At 48.4% G+C, this 23,957-nt stretch overlaps 1 protein-coding gene and 1 long non-coding RNA gene across 6 annotated transcripts in view; one reads left to right on the forward strand and one right to left on the reverse strand.

Annotated features, from left to right (window-relative positions):
- On the reverse strand, positions 1–6,537 carry LOC135973071 (uncharacterized). Its single transcript, XR_010589777.1, has 2 exons — positions 4,955–6,537; positions 1–535 (listed from the first exon to the last, which is right to left on the reverse strand). It is a non-coding gene; the product is annotated as an uncharacterized LOC135973071 (long non-coding RNA).
- The window catches only part of LOC103305975 (2-5A-dependent ribonuclease), a 27,332-nt gene continuing 7,934 nt past the window's right edge, over positions 4,560–23,957 (forward strand). Inside the window, exons 1-6 of one of the 5 annotated variants that reach the window (XM_065554496.1) lie at positions 4,560–5,163; positions 12,254–13,933; positions 15,046–15,137; positions 19,710–19,921; positions 20,100–20,229; positions 23,243–23,358. In XM_065554496.1, the coding sequence (XP_065410568.1) occupies positions 12,451–13,933; positions 15,046–15,137; positions 19,710–19,921; positions 20,100–20,229; positions 23,243–23,358 (2,033 nt within the window). In that variant the 5' untranslated portion in view covers positions 4,560–5,163; positions 12,254–12,450. Of the gene's footprint in view, positions 5,164–12,253; positions 13,934–15,045; positions 15,138–19,709; positions 19,922–20,096; positions 20,230–22,889; positions 23,219–23,242; positions 23,359–23,957 lie in introns of those variants that run through there. The other 4 variants (XM_065554498.1, XM_065554497.1, XM_065554495.1 and 1 more) reach the window with 4 other exon arrangements.

The raw sequence follows: 23,957 nt of genomic DNA on the forward strand, positions 1-23,957 counted from the left end.
TTTGAACAACAGATACCATGTATTAAGAGTCAATGTAATACAGAAAAATTAACATGAGGCCTGTCAAGTGATTAAAAAAATGAACAGGCATTCTCATGGCACTGTTGCAAGATATTTACATGCCAGATGCACTAAAGATTCATATGTCCCTTCATCTTCAACCACCATCCCAGAGGACATGCGTCCATGCTGATGATAGGTTCTGCTCGATAACAATCCAAAGCAGAGCAGACTGATGCATGTTCATTTTCATCATCTGAGTCAGATGCCACCAGCAGAAGGTTGATTTTCTTTTTTGGTGGTTCAGGTTCTGTAGTTTCTGCATCATAGTGTTGGTCTTTTAAGACTTCTGAAAGCATGCTTCATACCTTGTCCCTCTCAGATTTCGAAAGGCACTTCAGATTTTTAAACCTTTGGTCGAGTGCTGTGGCTATCTTTAGAAATCTTACATTGGTACCGTCTTTGCATTTTGTCAAATCTTCAGTGAAAGTGTTTTTAAAATGAACAACATGTGGTGGGTCATCATCCGAGACTGCTATAACATGAAATATATGGAAGAATTCAGGTAAAACAAAGCAGGGGACATACAATTCTCCCCCATGGAGTTCAGTGGCAAATTTAATTAATGCATTTTTTTTTAATGAGCATCATCAGCGTGGAAGCATGTCCTCTGGAATGGTGGCCAAAGTATGAAGGGGCATATGAATGTTTAGCATATCTGGCATGTAAATACCTTGCAACGCCAGCTACAAAAGTGCCATGCAAATGCCTGTTCTCACTTTCTGGTGACACTGTAAATTTTTCTTAGCCATAGGCTGGACAAGAAGTAGGACTGAGTGGACTTGTAGGCTCTAAAGTTTTACATTGTTTTGTTTTTGAGTGCAGTTATGTAACAAAAAAATCTACATTTGTAAGTTGCACTTTCACGACAAAGAGATTGCACTATTGTATTGGTATGAGGTGAATTAAAATACAATTTCTTTTGCTTATCATTTTTACAGTACAAATATTTGTAATAAAAAATAAGTACACTTTGTATTGGGTGTTGTAATTGAAATCAATATATAAAAATGTAGAAAAACATCCAAAATATTTAATAAATTTCAATTGGTAGTCTATTGTTTAAAAGTACGATTAATAGCGATTGATTTTTTAATTGCAATTAATTTTTTTTAGTTAATTGCATGAGTTAACTGCAATTAATCAACAGCCCTCATTAATATGATCCTGAGAAACACCTTACGATTACAGCTTCTCTATCACTTGAAGAAGATACAAAACTTTATTCTAACAAATGACTAGTGACTGATGTGTAAATAGAAACATTTTCTGTGATGGGGATGTGGTGTTGGATTATGAACTAAATTCTCTGCCTGCTCTCTTATGGGTAACTATTTTATTGTCTTAAAGGTTAAAACAAAATTCAGAACATATTATCTTAATACAGTTGACTTAATATATCAACATGTTAGTGCCTTGTTTTGTTAATCTTGAGATAGCTGGTATCAAGTGTAAATTATATTGTTATTTTCTAGTTTTTGCATCATTTAATAATGATGCAAAATAATAATACTCTACTACACGTGAAACATGACAGATCACATCGTGTTAAGGCCCTGCAGGGGTCTTAACATAACACCATGGGGGTTTTGGGTTGCTGACACTGCCACATCACCACAGAAGGATGAGACTAAGCTTCTACAGGAGGACCCTATAAGGTTGGAGTTGGCAGAATGTACTGCCCAGCAAGACCAGAGTGGCAGCCCCTCACAGCCCCCTGATTTGCACATACCAGTACTTAAACCAGAAAGCCATGAAGGGGAGCTGTCTGAACAACAACACAGAGTGTCTGCCTGTCTCTGTTCCAGGCCCTGCTTGTGCTAGACCCTGGCTTCCAATCCTGGTTTGTCCTTGACTTTGCACTTCAATTGCTGTCGGTCACCTAGTGCCTGACCCAGGCATCACAAGGCCAGATCCTGTAAACAAGAGTCAGGGTCATTCAGGCTGGAGTTGGAGACTGGAGAGCAGAGCAGCACCGGGCTAGAATTTAGTGGCAGAAGTCAGGCTGGAGTCAAAGTCTGGCACTGTAGCAGGCCAAGGTCTGTATGGTTGCCTGAACGATCCCTGGGGTTAGGAAGGGGCACTTGGCCAATCAGAGGGCTGCAGGTTCTGTCAATCTGGGTCTTGTGGGTGGTATGTCCTGTGATACCTACTCTCCATAGTGCTGCCTGGGTGGGGCTCAGCATAGCCTCCAGGTGCCACTGTAGGACTATCAGGTGCCCCAGGCTCTGCAGACTGGGTGCAGTAGGGAGGGGATGATCCGTGAGCTAGCTGTGATGCCCTGATTCTCCAGTCAGCCCAGGGTGTAAAATAGAGCAGCATGTGGGCTACTCTAATGTGTGAGCTGACAATGGTTCCTAAAGGATGCCTTGCCAGCTGATGGCAACCTCATTATTCAGTGAGACCAAACACCAATTGGAGATTGCTGGAGCATATTGTGTTTAGTCCATATCCCCTGCATTGGGGGCTCTGAGGAAGGGAGTGTAGCCAGCTCTATGCTCACTGAGGATAGCGAGGGATTCGCAGCCAGTCTCTTCTCCACGTATGCTCCTGACCAGTGCAAATGGAGCAGAACTAGGTAGAAAATCTGCTCTGATTTTTATTCCATTTTTAATAATAGCTCCAATACTTCTGTTTAAATAACTAAGGCTTGGTCTACACTAAACCCTCAAATTGAACTAAGGTATGCAACTTCAGCTACGTGAATAACGTAGCTGAAGTTCGAAGTACCTTAGTTCGAACTTACCTCGGTCCACACGCGGCAGGCAGGCTCCCCCGTCGACTCCGCGGTACTCCTCTCGTCTAGCTGGAGTACCGCAGTCGACGGCGAGCACTTCCTGGTTCGACTTATCGCGTCCAGACAAGACGCGATAAGTCGAACCCAGAACTTCGATTGCCAGCCGCCAAATTAGCGACTGGGTGTAGACATACCCTTAGTGTTTACAGATTCCACACATTTTTAGGGTTATTTTCCTGAGTCTGTTTTGCATGAGTCAGTGAGCAGAGTAGTGACTAAGCATTCTAGCTTTGGGAGCTGACAACTTATATCTGAAAACTATATTGTATTAAATTCACCTCTGTAAATATGCAGGGCACAACCTGGATAAGAGGGAAGCATTTCCTAGAGAACCTTGCCACTTGCCTAGACACATAGTTTTTTGGATGGATTTGTCTTTGGCAGGCAATTGTTGCTGTCTGTTGTACTGAGGATAGGCTATACATGTACCAACAGCTAGGAACCCTGATGAAAGTTTTACACTACAAACATATCCATTTGTTAGAATCATCTATGATGTGTCATAAAGGAAAAGACCATAAGGATTGTTAGGTTACAGATATTCAGACCTGTCTGCAAAGGCCTATACTTTAAGAATTTAGGTGTATTCTTATCACTTAGCTAGTTACAGAGGTATAAAAGAAAGAATCAAAATCACTCTCTGACTGTGTAAGGGCCTTTTCTCACTGTGACAGTCTGAGGCCCTGTTCTTAGGCTAAGGCCTTCAGCTAAGCAGCAGAAGTGTATGGTCACATCCTTACATTACAAACTAGTCACATTGAAATAAGGTGCTATTGGGCTGTTAGGAATACAATCCTGTCCTGATATTCCTATCACCTTCAGAGAAAGGGAAGAGCCTAGAAGATTAAAAGGAAACTTAGTTTGATAGCATCCTGTCATTTATCATAGCTGGGATGCGAAATCCTCATTTCTTTATTGTTCTATCACTGTAGTCCCCATTTCCCTATTGTTTGTCTGTATAATCTCTGTCTGGTTCTGTGACTGTTTCTGTCTACTATATAATTAATTTTGTTGGGTGTAAGCCAATTAAAGTGGTGGGATATAATTGGTTAAATAATCATGTTACACTATAAAAAAAGAACAGGAGTACTTATGGCACCTTAGAGACTAACAAATTTATTTGAGCATAAGCTTTCGTGGGCTACAGACCACTTCATCGGATGCATGCAGTGGAAAATACAGTAGGAAGATTATTATATATATATATATATATATATATACACACATACATACATATACACACAGAGAACATGAAACAATGGGTGTTACCATACACACTATAATGAGAGTGATCAGTTAACTGTTTGTAGTGGTAATGAAAATGGCCTATTTCCAGCAATTGACAAGAAGATGTGAGGAACTGGGAGGGGGGGGAGAATAAGCATGGGGAAATGGTTTTACAAAGTAAAGTAAAACTATTTCCCCATGCTTATTCTCCCCCCTCCCGCCCCCCCCAGTCCCTCACATCTTTTTCTCTCCTGCTGATAATAGCTCACCTTAACTGATCACTCTCGTTATAGTGTGTATAGTAACACCCATTGTTTCATGTTCTCTGTGTGTGTATATATATATATATCTTCCTACTGTATTTTCCACTGCATGCATCCGATGAAGTCTGTAGCCCACAAAAGCTTATGCTCAAATAAATTTGTTAGTCTCTAAGGTGCCACAAGTACTCCTGTTCTTTTTGTGGATACAGACTAACACAGCTGCAACTCTGAAACATGTTACAATATGTTAGGATTGGTTAGTTAAATTTCAGTAAAATGACGGTTAAGGTATAGCTAAGCAGAACTCAAGTTTACTATATAGTCTGCAATCAGGAAGTAAAGGGGGGGAATTGAAATCATGTTTTGCTAAGGGGGGAGGAATGGGAACAGGGACACAGGCAAGGCGGACACTGAGGAAGGAAACTGGAATCATGCTTGCTGGAAGTTCACCTCAATAAAAATTGAATTGTTTGCACCTTCGGGTATTGTTGCTCTCTGTTCATGCGAGAAGGACAAGGGAAGTGAGCGGTTGAAGGAATAAGCTCTCTAACAAGGAAGTCTTTGACTTCCTTCCTAAGACACTGCAGGAGAAACGAAACTAAAATACCTCGCGGAGCCCTCAGTGCACCTCTCTCTTCCATTACTCTGCTTGCACTGTTTTTTCTCTCCTCTTCCCTCTGCTTTTTTCTTCTCTGTTCCTTGCAGTCCAACCCTCTGTTCTCCCGCCTCTTTGCTGAGCTGTGTGGCTAGAACTCTGAACAAACAAGAAGGCAAACACTCCTATGTGGGATTGCAGGCGTCTGAGGAAGAAGGGAGGTGAGTGACTGGTATATACACAGTGGGCTGAGGAAGACAAGGAATGCTGTTTGGATCCTCAGTGGGAAGGTTGTCGGCTGAGTTATTCCAGTCTTTTTTATGAGGAAATATTTACTGTTTGCTATGATTTTTGTGTCTTCTAATGTGTCCGTGGTGCCTTACTAAAGGAAAGAAAAGGAGAGGGGGGCTACGGGCAGATGTGCCAATCCTGCGAAAAAAAACCCCACAGAAATTGGGCTTGGTTTTGGCTTTATTGGCTTGTGAGTTGCTTGTTGCTCGTGTAAGCGGGGGAATGGTCCCGCTATTGTGGGGAACTTTCCTGGCTTCTTCTCTACTCCGGTGAAATGGGCTTACGGAAGAATCTGAGTCCTCACTCCCACTTCCTTTACCAAGAGGCCCCCCTGCCCTTGAGGGCTCCCCTTCCACTGTCCTGTCTGGCAGAGTCCTCGTAACTCCGACAAGGCTGGACCCAGGATTCCTGGGGGGCTCGACCCCCAATCCTGCTGTGGTCACCTAGGACAGGGGCTAGGGTGTCCCTACTCTGGAGTGCTCTCTCTGCACTGGACACTTCCCTGACCCACTGATCATTTCATACAATTTAAAGCAAATACAAGTTATTTAGTCAACAATTAATTAAAAAAAGAATAAAGAAAAATGGGAAAGGTTAAAGGAAAACACATCATCCCGCTCTGTGGCAGGGAACATTACAAACAGTGTCTCTGGAACGTCAGGGCAGTTCACAGTCTGTTCCTTGTAGGTCCCAGGCCTCCTTCTCGGGCCCTGGCTGTGCTGCAGGGATCCTGTGGGTTGGACACTTGCTCTGGTGGTGGCCGCACACCTCCGGGCTTTGGGTGGTGGGACCCTTCTTCCCAGCGTCACCCCCCCATCGGGTTAAGATCCCCCTCCCAGTCTGGCCTGCAAGAACCCTTGGCTGGGGGTGTCTTTCTGCGCTGGGGCCTTTACCCAGGATCCCCCCTTGGCTGGCCCCAGTTGCTCACCGCACCCCGCTTCAGCTCCAGCCCTACTATTTTAGCTCCGGCTCCACTCTGCCTCAGCACTGATGCTGCAGCTCTGCCTCCAGCCCCCTGGGCTGCTTCTCTGGCGCCTCCAGCCCCCTGGGCTGCTTCTCTGGCCCCTCCAGCTCTGGCTGCAACTCTGCTCCCAGCACAGGATCTGCTCTCCCTGGGGTGGGTCTCTGGCTCTGTGGCTGCAGCCCTGCTCCCAGCAAAGGGTCCACTCTGTGGGCTGCTTCTGTGACTCTGTTCCCAGCTCTAACCTGCTTCTGGGGCTGCTTTTCTGGCCCTTTTGGCTGGCACAGCTCTGTTCCCTAGCTCAGCATGGGCCCCTGCTCTCTCCTTAGCTCAGCTCCACTCTGTCTGACCCAGGCAATTCCAGCTCACACAGAGGATGGGACCCACCCTGGCCTCCTTACGTCCTGATTAGCCAGCCCGCCCTGTCAATCAGGCTGACCTGGAGCATTGGCCTCTCCCCATTCTTTTAGTACTGGGAGCTAGCCAACCAAAACATCTCCACTGAATGTTAGTAACAGTCCCCTTACACTTGTTTGGCTTGTTGCTTATTGCTTTTTGATCGGCTCGGGGCAAGCAGGGACAAGGGGGGAGGGGAGAGAGGTGCACAGCGGGCCCACCACAGTCCCAGACTGCACTCTGGGGGGATCTAGTCACCAGGGATGGTGAGTTATATGGGCCTGTCAGGGCCGTCCTTAGGCATATGCAGCATACGCAGCTGCATAGGGCACCATGAAATTTGGGGCACCAAATTGTTCCAAATTTCATGGTGCCCTAGGCAGTTGTGTGCTGCATATGCGGCAGCACCAGCCCCGGTGACCAGCCCTATCCCTCGGCCGGCCCCCCCTGCAAGGGGCAGGACCATCCCTAGGTGGGTGTGGGACCCTGGACAACTCCCTCCACCCTGCCTCTTACCCTTCACCCCGCTCCGCCCCCATTCCACCTCTTCCCCCAGTGACCCCGCACTCACCGGCAGCGATGGGAAGCGGAGCAACCCGGCCCCAGCCAGCTCTACTCCGCCAGCTCCCAGCTGCAGCGCTCGCTTCCCGCCGCCGGTGAGTGCGGGGAAAGGATGGCCCCAGCCATGTCGCTCGGGTTGGGGAAAGGACCACCCCCCGCTCTCACCGGCGGCGGGAAGCGGAGCGCCGCGGCTGGGAGCTGGCGGAGTAGAGCAGGCTGGGGCCGGGCTGCTCCGCTTAGGTCAGCCATTGTGCTCCCTCCCTCATCCTCCTGCAGCTGCTTTCCCTGTCCCTTTCCCACTGAAGGCCAGTGACATCTGAAAGTGGAGAGGCAAGTCTGACACCATCCCACTCAATAAAGCTTTATCAGCATGATGAGTGTTGCCAAAGTGTTAAAAGGAGCCAGCACCTCAGAGGCGTCAGAGCTGGGAGCCATCTGCCTGGGATAGGGCTTCCTGATGTATTTGAGGTCTGATCCCCTATATCCATTAGTCATTATTGCCCATCCCTGAGGAGTTGACAGGGTTCTCTATAGCATGGTGTTGTCTGTACTTTCTCTCATCTTTCTCCCAGGGTTCAGGGGCTGTTTTTTCCTCATCACTCTAATGACGAATGCTCTATTGTTGCTGATAGTTGAAGGAGTTCTTCTCACACTCCCTCTGATTTTGGACTCTGTGGTAGGAGGTGCCTCTCTGTTTTAGGATATCCTCTATCACACTGGTTGCTCTGTCATTCATCTCTGAGTTTACACTCTGCTTTAGACCTTCTACCTCCAGGTTACAGTCACTGCCCATGGATTTAAGAACTGGGAACTTGTAGGGACATTAGCCCTTCCAAAATGTTAGGGACTGCAGTAATAAATAAAGGAAACACAGAGTTTGGAACAGAAGCTCATCTGTCTCTATTAAAAGTGGACAAATTTACCTATGGTACAAAACTACTCATAAAAAATAGCTGTTTAAAATTGCTTTAATATTGCTTAATATTGCTTTTAGCTCCCTCCCCCCCCCAAAAAAAGGTGACTATGTGTTGTATCCACCAGGCAAGGTATTAACGAACTTCAACAGAACTTTATTTACAGTGGAAATCTCTTTACCAAGCTGTGGCTGCACACTCTGTAACTCTCCCAGCCTCCTCAACTCCTCCCCCCTCCTTCCTGTTTCCTGTCCTTTCAGACTCGCAACAGCCAGTGCTCCCAGTTCTAATAATCACATGCAGCATCTAAACACCACATTCCCTCCTCTCTTAAGAAACTTTCCAAATTACAATAAACATTGTTGTTCTAACCACAGGAACAAATATGAAACAAGACACTATACTGTTGGCAGGAATATTACACTGCAAACACTGTAGATACTACATAACATAGTCTCTAGTCCAGGCTGGTGGTCGTCTGGATCTGACAGGCCATCTCTCAAGCCCCGGTTCCAGTGCAATGTCTTGTTGTGTTGGTTCTACGGTGAAGTCATCCAATGCAGACTGGGTGTTGGCATAATCTCCTCTTGATGCATAGGCAGGTGCACAGGCCAGAATGCCGCCCCTAAAAATGTGCCGCCCCAAGCACCAGCTTGTTTTGCTGGTGCCTAGAGCCGGCCCAGCCCCCGAGTGGACCGATGCCTTGCAGTTAGGGGAGGCAGACAAGGCCCCCGAGGAGCTGCCGGAGCTGCCAGCGGCCGAGTACTCGGAGGAGACAAGGATCTTTGGACCACAGGACCCTACACCCAGACTGTGGTAGGAAGTAGCCCCGGGGACCAGACTCTAATCCCATTCTGCTGCCAGAGTGAGAGTGAGCGTGCTGTGGGTGGACCCTCGCTGACCCAGTGGCACACCCATCCACCACTGTTAGCCCCTTGGGCTGGGAGCCGGTGGAGTAGGGTGGGCCCAGGACTCTTTACCCCCTGCTGCCAACCCCACCCCTGGGCCTGTGTGTTGCTTGTGGTCTGTCCCAGACAGGAGTCTGCGGGCTCCAGACTGTTTGCTTCCAGGCTGCTTTAGCCAGGAGGCCTTGGCAGAAGTCTGCTCACTGCTCTGCGCCACCCTGCCCAGAGCCTTTGAGCAGGAGTAGTCCATTATTTTTTGTCAAGGTCCAAATTTCTTGGTCAAGGAATAGTCAGGGTCCACTCCAGACCAACCCCCCAGTTCTCCTCCCTTAACCCCCAATTATCCCTACAAGCTCCCAATTACCTATCAGTCCCCGCCCGTTCTGCCCGTAGAGTTAGGTGACCTTATTTCCCTCAACTGAAAACAGGATGCACGAGGCTGGCTGGAGTCATCTGGTGTTGCTGCTTGCCCCCCCCCCCCTCAATGTTCCTCTGTGCCCCCAATTGAGCCACGTAGCAGAGATGGGGTGGGAGGATGGGTATGGGCTGGGATCTGGACAGCAAAGCAGGGTGTGAACGTGTGAGTACCTTTGAGCTCGTAGCTAGGAGGTGAAGCTGTTGGACTATGATCCAGCCAGCAGTGCGATGCCCTTTTTGGGGCTGGGATAACAGAGGGGCAGGAAGGAGGCTCTGGGTAACAGGAGGGACCAAGGAGACTCCAGATAGCAGCCCTGGGGAGATGGCGGGAGGCTGGGATGTGGCAGAAGCAGGTGACTGGAGGTGGACTGTGGAGGGAAAGAGGCCAGTTGGGGCCGGGTATGGGGCCTGGAGAGGACATGAGGCCAGGGTGGGGGGACTGCGGGAACCACAGGTGCCAACTTTCCAAAGTGCCGGGAGGTGTTTGACCCCTGGTTCTGCCCCAGGCCATGCCCCCACTCCACCCCTTCCCCCAAGGCCCCGCCCTGCCTCTTCCTGCCCCCATCCCCGCTCCACCCCCACCCCACCTCTTCCCATCCAGCTGCCCCCTCCCCCTAGCTTGCTGCATCCTTGCTCCTCCCCCTCTCCCCCAGAGCCTCCTGTATGCTGCAAAACAGCTGATCACGGCAGGCGGGAGGTGCTGGGAAGGAGGGGAGATGTTGATCCGCGGGGCCCGCCGGTGGTCAGGAGGCGCTGGGGGTGGGGGAGGTGCTGATAGAGGGGCTGCCGGTGAGTGCTCAGCACCCACTATTTTTTCCCCATGGGTGCTCCAGCCCTAAAGTACCCATGGAATCAGCGCCTATGGCGGGGATAGCTCAGGGGTGCGAGAACAGGGTGGGTGGGCTGGCTCCAGGGACTGCTCGTGGGTGGGGGGCACGAGGCTGGGGTGGGACAGGTCGACTCCGGGGACCACTCAGAGCACAAACATGGATCCACATGCTCCAGCCCCAGCTCAGCTTCAGCCTGCATGCAGAGGCGGCATTAGCTGTGGCTAGTGTGTGGGTGGGGGGCACAGATGAAAGGTTCTGGAGGGTTGTGTGACCCCCACCCCCACTGCAATGTGACTATATTCCAAAAGGAAAAAGGGAACACTGCGCATGGTGCTGGTCCGTGCCCTGTTCTCCCCCCCCCTTCCTTTTGATGGGTTGGCCCGTGCCCTGTCCCCACTCCAATCTCTGTGCCAAGGGCTGGCCTGTGCCCTGTTCCCTCTCCCTCTCCCTCCCCTCCCCTCTTGAGAGGTGTCCCCCCTCCTCACACACACTGGTCTGGATGGTTTGCGAAGTAGACAGCAGTGCTGGAGCTCCAGCTGCAGGAAAGAGGAAGCAGCCCCATATGGGGGGCGCGGGGAGAGGAAGAGCTCAGCCAGCTGCCATGCTCCCTCCCCACGCTGCACAGACACACTGAGAGCACAGCTGCCAGAGGTGTCTGGAGAAATGTGCGGGGGGGGGGGGGGAGCGAGGGCATATGACCCTGCGTGCCCTGCCCACAGGTCACCTCTGCCCCAAGTGGCCACTGAAAAGTATCTGGCTGTCCAGATTTGGACTGTGGTCTGCCTACTGACTACCCCTGCCTTAGAGACTGTGTTTTCTGGCTGCCTTAGCCAGGAGGCTTAGGTAAAAGCATGCTCCCTGCTCTGCCCACCCAGCAGTGTTCCCTCTAATTTTTCCTACACGTGTGCGGAATGAATTTTGTTATGTGCACCAATATGGAGGTGATGTGTGACACATCACCTCCATATTGGTGCACATAACAAAATTCATGTGGTGGGGGTGGGGCCTAGGGGTTCGGAGTGTGAGGAGGCGGCTCAGGACTGGGACAGAGGGTTGGGGTGCAGGGGTGTGAGGGCTCCGGCTGGGGGTGCAAGCTCTGGCATGGGGCTGGGGATGAGGGGCTCAGGGCTGGGATAGGGGATTGGGATGAGGGCTCTTGGGTGGAGCTGGGCATGAGGGGCTTCAGGCTGGGGCAGAGGGTTGGGGTGCAGGGGCTGAGGGCTCCAGCCAGGGTTGTGGGCTCTGGGGTGGGGCCAGGGATGAGGGGTTTGGGGTGCAGCAGGGAGAGGGGCTGGGGATAAGTGCCCCTTCCCAAGTCACAGTAGGTCCGGGGCTGAGGTGGGGCCAGGGGAAGGGTGTCCCAGCTGCTGCAAGTCCAGGCCAGGGCTGGTTCCCTGAGTACCTGCACGGTGCGAAATAGGCTGCTGTGCAGCCGCGCAGTTTACAGGGAACCTAATCACCCAGCTGGCCAGAGCTCCTTCGTAGACTGTTACTTCCTGTCTGCCCTGGACAGAAGGTGCTGGGCTAAGGACTGTTTGTGGCTCTGCCCTGCCCACCACAGGGCCAGAGCTCCTCCTCCCCCTAGACTGTTCCTTGCTGTCGGCCCCAGCCAGGCAACTGCAGGCTAAAGACTGGCTGTGGCTCTGCCCTGCCTAGAGGTCCAGAGTATAAACTTGCTGTCTGCCTGTAGTGAGGCAGAGTGGCCTCCCTCCCCACTCGAGAGCAAGGGACAATGCCACACTCCCTCTGAATGTATTGATCTATCCATTTAGGGGGTTACATAATACAGCATTTTAGTGCACAGAAGATTTTCACCTCTTGGGATTTAGGCACTAATCCAGGATTAAGAAAATGAGTTTAATAGTATTCATCTTAGTCCCTTAGAAAACATGATCTCCCCCTCTGTTCCCATGAATTCATTATAAGTTGGAGTACAGGGGAGGGGAGTAGAGTGGGGATGGCTCAAAAGGACACTTATTGCAACTGTAAACTCTGGGATTAAATTAACAGGAGATGCTACTTTTTCTGTTAACCAGGTGAAATAGCTGAAAAAACCTCCTGAGGGAATCTTCAGGACTGCACAGCGAAGCACTGTGTGCTGCTCTCATCAAAGGCAGATGTAGATCCACGCCCTTCTTCCCAGCTCGATTGTATGGGAAATACATTTTGTTCTAAAAACTGCTCATGAAAGGGACAAAGAGGCGCAAAGGGCACAGCCACTGATTTAGCCTTCATGGAGGCCACAGGCAACAGCCAGCCGGCGGCACCAAACGGCTGCAGAAATGGAACAGCAGCAGCCACAGCGTCTCAATTACATGATGCTATCAAAAAAGGTTCAGTAAAGACAGTCCGGCAGCTGTTGGAGGAAGGTGCAGATGTCAATTCCAAGGTAGAAGGTGGTTGGACACCACTGCACAATGCTGTACAGGCTGATCAGGAAGAGATCGTTAACCTTCTGCTGGAGCAGGGTGCTGATCCACGTGCCAGAAAGGACAATGGTGCCACGCCCTTTATTATAGCAGGCATAGTGGGGAATGTGAGCCTTTTGGAGCTCTTCCTTTCTAAGGGGTCAGAAATAAATGAGAAGGATAACAACGGCTTCACAGCCTTTATGGAGGCTGCTTGGTATGGGAAGGAGAAGGCCTTGAAATTCTTGTATGAGAATTTCTCGGATGAGAAAGAGATGGATGTGAATTTGGGCCGGATGGTCAGTACACAACAAAGACAAGTGTACAAAGGCGGAGAAACAGCCCTGATGGATGCTGCCAGGAATGGCCACCTCTCAGCTGTGAAAACCCTCGTGAAAGAGATGAGAGCCAGCGTGCATGCCTGTGATAACTTTGGCAGGAACGCTTTGATCCATGCATTACGGCTGCCTCTGAAGAGGAACACCATACGTAGACAAAACGAGAATATAGAACAAATAGTCTCCTTTCTGCTGGACTGTGGCGCTGATGTTACTGGAAGAGATGAAAATGGGAAGACTTCGCTCATCCTGGCAGCAGAGAGGCAAAGTCAGGATTTGGTGGAATTGTTACTGAAGACAGGCAAAGTTGACATTAACGCCATGGGCAATGATGGCAAAACAGCACTGAAGATAGCTGTGGAGTACGACCATGAGGAAATAGCCAAGCTGTTATGTGAGAACGGAGCCAGGGCTGATTGTAGTGACATTTTTGCGGCCAAAGAGAACTACAACAATGAAATGGTGGCGCTGCTGCTCAAATACGGTGCTACGGCTACTAATAATCAGCCTCCTAAAGATTGGGAACCCACCAGCAAACGCTGGGGAGAGCAACTATGGCGTCTTCACAGTATAAATTCCCCTCAGATCGGAAAACTCAACATCATATTTGATGAGTATTACTGCATTGAGAGCACCTCTGAAGGTGGCATCTACCTGGGATTCCATGCAGGGAAAGAGGTGGCTGTGAAGAGATTCCTTCTTGGCAGTGATAAGGCTAAACGAGAATCCATGTGTCTCAGTCACTGCCATAGCAACAGGCATATGGTAAAACTTTTTGGGACTGAGACTCATGGCAACTGCCAGCTCTTCTGCCTCTCTCTCTGTGAGAGCAACCTTGAGGATCATCTGAGCAAATCTGCACAGGCAGTCAATAATCATAACATCCTCAAGACACTCTTGGAAGCAGTGAGAGATCTGCACTCTTTGGAATTAGGCCATGGGGACCTGCACCCACGTAACATTTTGATAGGTTTGTGTGTTTTACATTTGGTTCCATTTAATCCTGCAGTCTGTCTGGGTGAGAAATTCTAGAAAGCAGGGTTGTAAAGGTGCGGGACTCACCCCTGTGGCGCCTCCTGCTGGTGTCTTGGGAATTAGTTTGTTTCCAGCCTTGGAGCGCCCTCTGCAGGCAGGTGTCCCACTGCCGCTTGGCCCCCCATGTCCCTCCCAGGGCCTGGTGCCTCGTTACCTGGGGTGCTGCCCCCTGGCCATACACCCCTCAGTCTCAGGGTCTCCCCACCCAGGGAAACCCCCAACCCTCTATCCCCACCTTGCCTCAGTCATGGGCTACTGCCAGTCACTAACTAGCCCCCGTTCCCTGGCTCAGACTGCAGTATATGCCACTCATCACTGGCAAGGAGGGTTTGGACCTGCTGCCTCTGCCTACCTGTGGGATGCCCTCTGCAACTCCCAGTACCTGTTGGCCTTAGACTAGGCCACAGCCTGGGGTTTTCCAGGCCGGAGCTCCCCAGCTCCCGTGGCCTTCCCCCAGCCCTGTTCCACCCAGGTACCCTGTCTCTAGCTCCCTGCAGCCAGGCAAATCTCCCACTACAGCTAGAGAGAGAGACTGCTTGGGCTCCTGGCTCCAAGCCTCCTATATAAGGCCAGCTGAGGCCTGATTGGGGCATGGTCCAGCTGCAGCTGCTTCCCCAATAAGCCTATTAGCTGTTTTCCCTGCCACAGCCCTCTCTCAGGGCCGTTTTAAGCCCTTCAGGGCAGGAGCGGGGTAACCACCCTGCTATAAGGGTATTATATAAGATTCAAACCCAGTGACTTGCACGGTGTGTGTGTTTTCACAACAAGGATGTTATGCATGTGTACAAGGATGCTTTAGTATGTATATGTGTGCGAGACAAAGTATATTGTGTGTGTCAGAGACAGACAGAAGTGGAAAGGAAACCTAATCGCAGCAGCAACAAAGCCTGTAGTTCAGCAGCTTTACCATCATATGGACGGATCAGGGCATCCCTCTGAGTAACCCTGCTCCAGGGAACAAAGGGTTAATTCAGCTACACACTAGAAAGGTGGAACACCGCACAGGAGCCATTAATTTACTATTAACAAATCATATTGCTTTGCTAGATGCGGATGATAAAGTTCTCCTTGCAGATTTTGATAAGAGTAGCAGTTTTGCTGAAGGTCAAAGGGAACTTATAATCAAAGAAGACTTGGAGGTACTTTTTCCTTAATACCAATATTGTGTTTACAGTTTTTCAACTTTCTGCCCTTTTCTGATTTTTTTCCTAGTCTAGGGTTACCATATTTCCACAAGCAAAAAAGAGGACACGAGGGGGGGGGGAGGAGCCCCGCTCTAGCCCTGCCCCTGCCCTGCCCCGCCCCCATCCACTCCCACTTCCCACCCCCTGACTGCCCCCCTCAGAACTCCCAATCCCCCCCTCTCCTTGTCCCCTGACTGCCCCCTCCTGGGACCCCTGCCACTAACCGCCCCCTAGGACCTCACCCCCATTTAAGCCATCTGATTCGCAGGAAGCAGGGGAGGGGGAGGAGCAGGTGGGCGGAGCGTTCAGGAATGGGGAGGAGGGGGAAGACAGCTGCAGGGCCGAACAGCGTGGTAAGGCTGCAGGGGCTGCAGGGGATTCGGGGAGCCGGGAAGGGGCTTTGGCTGCCGAGTGGCGCTTGGCCGCCGCTTTTCTGTCCATAAATAGCCGACCGGGGGGAAATCCCGGACATTTTTAGATTTTTAAAAATCCCCCCCGGACGGCTATTTATAGACCGAAAAGCCGGACATGTCCGGGGAAATCTGGACATATGGTAGCCCTATCCTAGTCTCTCTTTCTTTTAATTTCCTGGTGGGAGAGATCTTAGCCCTCTCTGCTCGTACAAGAATAACATGCGGTTATGCCTTTTGAGCCAAGTGATTAGCTAACATTTGGAATCTTGGGGGTTGATTCTGTTAGGAAAAGAAATAAATTATGGAGCCAGGTATTTCTTTGATGCAATCCTGCTTCTTTACAAAGAATGCACATAAAGTCCAGTTTCTCTGAACACAAAAGAAATCAAAACAGCAGGCGACAGTTTTTTTGCTCACAGTCCCAAGCCTTTTGCCCAGCTAGCACTCTACCCAAAAGTGCTGTCTCTTAGCTTTTGTCAGCATCAGGCTGCAAGCGCATCTTTGGCTGTGTCTTTGTTGCCTTCTCTGTCTGCCTCTGTGCGTTTCTGCCCCCCCGCGCGACAAATCCATCTCCAACAAACAATATACCTCAAAACCTCTCTTCCCATGTAGCTCAGTTTCTGACCTGATCTGCATGGCTGGTGTTTTGAGTGGTGGCCTTTATAGTTTCAGCTATCTATTCCATAAAGGAGCTTGATTATTTCTTACATTTATATTGAAGGAAGGGCAGTGGTTAACTAGGGTTACCATAATCCAGCAAGCAAAAAAGAGGACGGGAGGAGCCCTGCCCCTGTCCTGTCCTAGCCCCACCCCATCCTGTCCTAGCACCGCCCCTGCCCCCCCACTACACCCCTCAGAACCCCCAACCCTCCCCCTGCTCCTTGTCCCCTGATTGCCCCCTCCTGGGACCCCTGCCTCTAACTGCCCCCCAGGACTCCACCCCCTACCTAAGCCTCCCTGCCTCTTGTCCCCTGACTGCCCCCTCCTGAGACCCTCCCCCCATCCTAACTGGCCCCCTAGGACTCTACCCCCTACCTGTACCCTGACTACCCCAACCCTTATCCACACCCACACCCCCAGACAGACCCCTGGGACTCCCACGCCCCATCCAACCACTCTCTACCCCCTGACAGCCCCCCCCAAAACTCCCGACCCATCTAAATCCCTCTGCTCCCTATCCCCTGACTGCTCCGATCCCTCTCCCCACCCCTGCCACCTGACGGCCCCCCCCAAACTCCCAAATACCCTCCCCCCGCTCCTTGTCCCCTGACTGCCCCCTCCTGGGACCCCTGCTCCTAACTGCCCTCCAAAACCCCACCCCCTACCTAAGCCTCCCTGTTCCTTGTCCTGTAACTGCCCCCTCCTAAGACCCCCCCAAATGCCCCCCAGGACCCTACCCCCTACCTGTACCCTGACTGCCCAAAACCTTATCCACACACACCCCAGAAAGCCCCCCCCTGAACTCCCGACACCCCCCCCATCTCTTGACTGCCCCCTCCAAAACCTCCCTGCCCCTTCTCCGACCCCCTGGCCCCCTTGTTGTTGGCCTTTCTTTGCCTAATGTCTCGGTGAACTTCGGACACTGGGCAGCAGTGGGGGAGGAGCTCCAGACAGCTGGAGCCGATCTGCGATGCAGGGAGGGAGGGAGTGATTTCTGCTGCAGGGGGGAGGAGGAGGACGTGCTCTCTCTGGCTGAGTGTCGGAGCCCCATGTAAGTGGCACCATCCGGCCAGCTGCACTGTTAGCCGCGCGTGCTCTGCATGGGGGGGGAAGTCCGGACATTTACAAATTCCCCCCTGACGCTATTTTTAGCTTAAAAAGCCGGACATGTCCGGGGGAATCCGGACGAATGGTAACCCTAGGTTAACCCAACCCCCAACATAACAATACAGTTGTTGGTCTCTGCAGAATCAAACATAGAAATAGACAATGCAGAAGGTCAGAGTATTGTTCAAAGCAACAAAGAGTCCTGTAGCACCTTATAGACTAACAGATGTATTGGAGCAAAAGCTTTTGTGGGTGAATACCCACTAAGTCAGACACATGTGAGTATTGTTGATAGGAAATCAATTTGGCATCAGATGGCTTGATTTTTTGGACATTCCAATGCTGCTAAAAAAAAAAATACAAATTGCAGGTGCATGTGATAGAAATAGTGGATTATTCCGTCACTTCTGATAAGGGACCTACTTGATACTGTAATTTCGACATGCTAATATAATGATGTGTCAAAACAGCCAAGAAAGCAAAGGGTTGCAGCCCTGTTGTGGCACTGCAATCTATTCTTTAGACAGAGCCAACTCTCCCTGGCTAGATCTACTTCTTTTCTACCTATACTGTTTTCATTGCTATACTAGTCCATTGGAGCTGCGCAGGCAAGGAGCTTTGGAGGAAGGGGGCTGCCAAGTGCCAGATCTATTGTTAGGAAGTTGCTTTGCCCTGTGGGGGTACGAGATGAAACGGAACTCCATCGGTGAAACAATGTATGTGAAAATTTTACAAACCAAAGTTCCGTCCCTTTGCTTTACACACCGATGGAGACAATCTGGCCCATAGTCTTTTCTATGTATCTTGTTTTCAGTTTATTTTAAACTTGATATAAAAATACAATGGTCATGACACTTACAGCATAATGCAGCATATGGGCAAGTTGACCAGGAGCTGGTCAGCTTCTTGAAGTAGATCATAAGAAGTTGACATAGCTCCTAGGAAAATGGAATTTTTAATAGAAAAGGGTATTTTCCCCACCAGAAACAAGGCCTTTGGGCATTACAAAAGGTGAACATTGAAGACTTTTTCCTCTGAGCTATTGCAAGTTGCTATTTACAATGTGCACTAATCTGACAAGAGGATCTCTGCTATTCTGGTTGAAATGGCCAGTATGTTCTAAACTGCAAAGGGGCTGACTGCCGTAATATATTTATTAGTGATCATTTCAAATTAAACAGACAACAATTGGCTGCAAAGCTATAGCTAAGTTACTTTTTAGTTTCTTTTATTGTAGATCAGTGTTTCTCCATTTTTTCAGGTTGGCAACCCCCTATTGAAAGTTAAAAAAAATGTTGCAACCTCGTTACATTTACTATAAGAGTAAGGATAAAAAAGTATCAATGATAATGCTAAGCTTACATAATGTATTTGTGTGTGTGTTTTGAGAGGTTGACAGAGAATACTTGATTTTGAAGGGTAAGGTGTATTGGGAGTGGTGGAGCGAGATTTTCTTTGCTTTAGATTATAATTAAAAATTTCAATGCCTCATGACACCCCGGTTACCTTTCATGACTCCCTGGGGTTGCAACCTACCCATTGAGAAAAGATAAATAAAAACTGTTGAAGGACAAGTCATTTCCTTATATTACATGCACAGTAAAGGGAGGGAAACAGATACCTAAAATAGGCCTTAGGCCCCAATCCAATTGACTTCAGTGGCATCACTCACTGTGTGTGAAGTTAAGCAGATGCGTTAACCTTTGCAGGATTTAGGCCTACGGGAATACAGCGGAGGCAAAGCAGTTCATCCACTGGTTCAATTGTTCATCCAACTCCCAAAGAGAAAAAAAACCATTTCATTTAAAAAAACGGTGAAGGTTGCTAAGTATCAACAATTTATTTAACTACCACATCATTTACAAAACCCAAACCTTTAACAGCAAAGAAATGAATAGTTAAAACATCATAACATCTTACAGCCATGTAAGAAACGTAAGCATGTTATTCTTTCTTAGTCTAAAGAAATGTATATTTCATTACAACACAACAACCTTAACCTTGATCCACGGATTCCATTATTTTACATGCAGCATTTTTTTAAAAAGCCCAACAATCTTGATTTCAGTATCAAAACAGCTTCTTTTAAGGGATCGTGTTAAGTGGGAGATATTATCAATTCATATATCTATTTTTGGTAAAGATCCTGTACCTGCTGTTTCTTGAGAATAGCATAACAAAGAGAATTTGGCCCATAGGATGAATATATAACTGAAACTTTGCAGATTCTGGGCTCAGTTCTGCTCCTTCTGGACTCAAGGGGAGCAGGAGCAAACCCTGTATGTTCTCTCTGCTGGAGGTTTTGGCTCTGGAAGTGAAATATTCTGATGCTTGTTCTCTTGCTCAGGCACTCGGGAGGTTGGTCCTATATGTTGTAACAAGGGGTGAGGTGCCTTTTGATGGACCTGATGGAGAGGATGTGTCTGCAAGATGTCCCACAGATTTGCAGGGTCACTTGGAGATTGAAGATCTCATAAGAAGTTTGGTCTCCCCCCATGGAGGAAACTCAGTTCAGTTAGGAGACTTGATCCACCATCCCTTTTTCTGGACCTGTGAGAGGTAAGTTAACAATAGTTCTAAGATCTCAAACAACAGATACAAAAGATGCAATGCTCCTGCCAAAACCTCCCCACTCTGGGATAATAAATGTGCCATGACGACCCTGACTCACCTTCAACTCTATAGCAGGTACACATTCTTGAAGGCCATCCCTTCCTCTCTTTCAATTCCACAGCAGGTTTGAGTTTCTTGTGGATGTTGGGAATAATCCAGACATCGAAAAATACAATGCTGGGAGCCAGATTGTGAAAGCTTTGAATTGCAATAAGGCAACAACTAAGAAGCACTTCCACCAGTGGACTAGGAAGGTAAGCTTTAATTAGCTAATTATATATTAAGAATAATCCTCCAAATAGGCTTCCCACTGTGTCCTGTTTTCTCTGTATCTTTGTTGTATAGTGCAAATGTTCCAGGGCTAGGACCGTTGTCAGTTAGTGTCTTATACAGCACCCAGCACGCTGCTGGCATTTAAATCATAAAATAAATAAAAATAGGCAGCTTGTACTAGGAAAGGTGTCCCTGAAGACTTATAGGCACTAAGGTTTTCTGTATGTGGGCCACAGATGTCTCAGCCCAGATTCCTTACTGTGGATCAAGATTAATTTCCTTTTCTGTCTTCTTGGTAGCATCATCATAGTCCTTTCTGCTTGATGGTTGGTTGGACTACTGCCTGTATTCAACCTTTTCTCAGTCTGCTCATGTTCTGTGTCCACCGTGTCTTCAAAGACAGGATACCTGTTGCTGGTGGCAAGGCTGAAGGAATCCATAAATGCTTTTTATTACTCAACCTGTCCATTGCAAAGTGAAATGGAGGCCCTCTTGCCAAAGCCTATTTGATTTAGTGATCAAAAGCAGCTAATGGCCAACCAAGGGATTTGGCAGAATGAAACTGACACATAATCAAGGCATCATCCAATATACATATTTTTCCAGTGCACTGATACTAAATAACTTCATTATCAGTGGATTCCTGTACAAAATGGAATCTGAATTGGTTTGCCAAATTGCTAATATACATTTGATATTTAAAATATACTTTAGATATTTTCTTCTTAAGAATATGCATTGTTTTTTCCTACATTGCCATTTCATATTTTAAATATCTGAAAACTTTATCAGTTTTGTACCTTTTCAAGTACACTTTTTTGCCATTTTTTCATTCCAAATCCCCTCCCCCACATACTATCATGCAGGTTGCACACTTAAGCACTCAGAAATCAGGAAATGACAAAATTAAGGTTACACATGTAATGCTAATTATTATTTATTTTTGTATTAAAGTAGTACCTAGCAGCACGTACCAAGATCAAGGCCCCATCATGTTAGATGCTGCATGAACATATAGTAAGAGATAATCCCTGCCTTCAGGAACTCACAATCTAAATAGACGAGAGAGAAGGTGGGAGAAAGAAAGTATAATTTTCATTTTACAAATGGAGAATGGAGGCACAGAGAAATTCAGAGGGAGTCTGTCACACAGGGAGTCTGCTGGAAACTTGAATCCAGAGCCAGATCTCCTGAGTCCCAGTCCAGTGCTTTAACCATAAAACCATCGTTCCGCTAACTCGTCCTCCTTGTACATACCTGAAGATATGTAGTGAATGGGCTCCACAGGGCCTGATCCAATGCCCGTTGACGTCAATGGGAGCCTTTCCATAGGTGTCAGGGATCAAGCCCTCACTGCACGTCTTACAAGATGCGCCTTTCAAGGTTCATGGGGAAAAAACCTGTGTTGTGTTGTATTATTTGAGAAATAGTATATAACATAATTAGAGTCTCTGAGCCAAATTCTGAACTCTGTTACATGAATTTGGTCCTGAATACTATGCATTACGTATAAGGGGAGTTAAGGCTGCATATACAGTCTTAACTGTGGCACTTCCTGACTTTTGATGGGATTCCTATGGCTTGAAAGGAAAAAAAAATTCCATAACTTAGAATGGATTGGACCCACCAGAATTCTCTGTATCAGGTGTGCAGTGACTGTGCACCTCAGTCAGTAAAGCAAAAGGTTCTGTGGAGCCCTACCTATTGGAATGAATACTTTTGGTGTGCAGTAAAAGTACACTCACTGAGGCCTTTGTGCAGGGGTGGCTCTAGCTTTTTTGCCACCCCAAGCACGGCAGGCAGGCTGCCTTCGGCGGCATGCCTGCAGGAGGTCCGCCAGTCCCACGGCTTCGGCGTACCCGCCGCCAAATTGCCGCCAAATCCACGGGACCGGCGGACCTCCCGCAGGCATGCCGCCGAAAGCTGCCTGACTGCCCCCCTCACAGGGACCAGTAGAGCGCCCCCCGCAGCTTGCCGCCCCAGGCACGCGCTTGGAGCGCTGGTGCCTGGAGCCGCCGCTGCCTTTGTCTAAATTGCTCTGTGTGGGTAGCCCGCTATACTTCAGTGAGTCTCTGTACAGATATAATGGTCTGCCTGCATGAAGGAGCTTGCAGGATTGGGGCCTCAATGGGAAACATAGCTGTGCATGCTCACAGTGCATCTAGAATAGCCGTGCACATGTGCAGTGCTGCATGCCTGCATTTAGAACTCTAAGAGTGGCTAAAAAAACCCTGTACTTGTACAAAGCACTGTGCATGTGCAAACTGTGATTTCAAGACCCTGCAAACTGCCAGGGCCGCCCAGAGGGGGGAGCAAGTGGGGCAATTTGCCCCAGGTCCCGGGCCCCACAGAGGCCCCACAAGAATATAGTATTCTATAGTATTGCAACTTTTTTTTATGGAAGGGGCCCCTGAAATTGCTTTGACCCAGGCCCCCTGAATCCTCTGGGTGGCCCTGCAAACTGCAGAAACAAAGCCACAAGTCACCAGAGGTATTTCTCTTTACATTGGTCTATTTTCTCCCAGCTAAATTTCAACTTTCTTTGATCTAGTCCTTTTGGCTCTCAGGGGTTGCAGGCTGGGTGGTTGTTTTGTTTATAATAGGGAAGGTTCTTAATTTTTTTTTTACATGTTCTTAACAGCTGGATTGTTTTAGCTCATACTTTGTGAAAAAACAAAAACAGCCCAATTCATCCCCAGACAGACACTGAACCTGGAAAATTTCAGCTTGAGACGTGAAAAGTTTTGGAGAGATCTGAGTGACTGACAGTAGGGGGTTATGATGGAAACAATTATACAGCCTTAACTATCACTATAGCTATAAAATAGGTGGGTCAATTCTGTTGAAAATATAAGAAATAATGGGATAGTGACTATGTTTCCAATGTGGGAGATCTCAGTAGCCAGGGGACAAGAAGGAGAGGGAAGGAGGAGAGTATTTTCTATGGTATGGGAACCTCATGGAGTGACCGATCTCTTATGGGTCATTTTTCAGATTGATCAAGATGTTCTGAAAAATATGAAAGAGAAACGCTCCTATAAAGATACTGTCACTGACCTGTTGAGGTTAATCAGAAATGTGGGGGCGCACTATGGTGCAAAACCACAATGGTAAGTGGTCATATCGGTATTGATGTCCCAGATGAAGATAGTTTCGGGGGGCTGCGAGAGGAGTTGAGTGGGAGGGGATCCTTTTTTCACTTCCAGCATAGTAGTATACGGCTTGATAGCATTCATCACCATGCAATTTTGACAGGTCTGTATGCCCAATTAGGGCCCATTTCGGGCTTATGTCCCGCCTTGCCACCCCATTTCTGGTTGCGCCAAAGTTTGGCACAGTTGGCCATTTTGAAAATTTTGTGTGTGTGTGTGTGTGTTTGAGTAGGGGTAGTGTTGTGTGTGTTTGTGCTTGGATACATGGAGAGAAAAAGGTTGAAAGAAGAGAGAGAGAGACTGTAAAGATGAAAAAAGAAAGTTTGAGTAAGGTTTAGAGGAAAAAAAGGAAAGAAAGCCTAGACACAAAGACATGTCCATCCGACAACAATTTTTTTCGCACTTTATCCTTTTTCTCTTTTACAAATGGCTGTGGCTCCATAAAGTCTTCCTCTTTCTTCAGTTCAATTTCAGGATGAAAGACGGGGGTCCGCAATGGTCCTGCCTCATTAGCAAAATAAGCATAAAGAGGCCTTCTCTTCTGAACACGTACTGGT

Source organism: Chrysemys picta, chromosome 8 (genome assembly GCF_011386835.1).
Source record: "Chrysemys picta bellii isolate R12L10 chromosome 8, ASM1138683v2, whole genome shotgun sequence".
Taxonomy (NCBI): domain Eukaryota; kingdom Metazoa; phylum Chordata; order Testudines; family Emydidae; genus Chrysemys; species Chrysemys picta.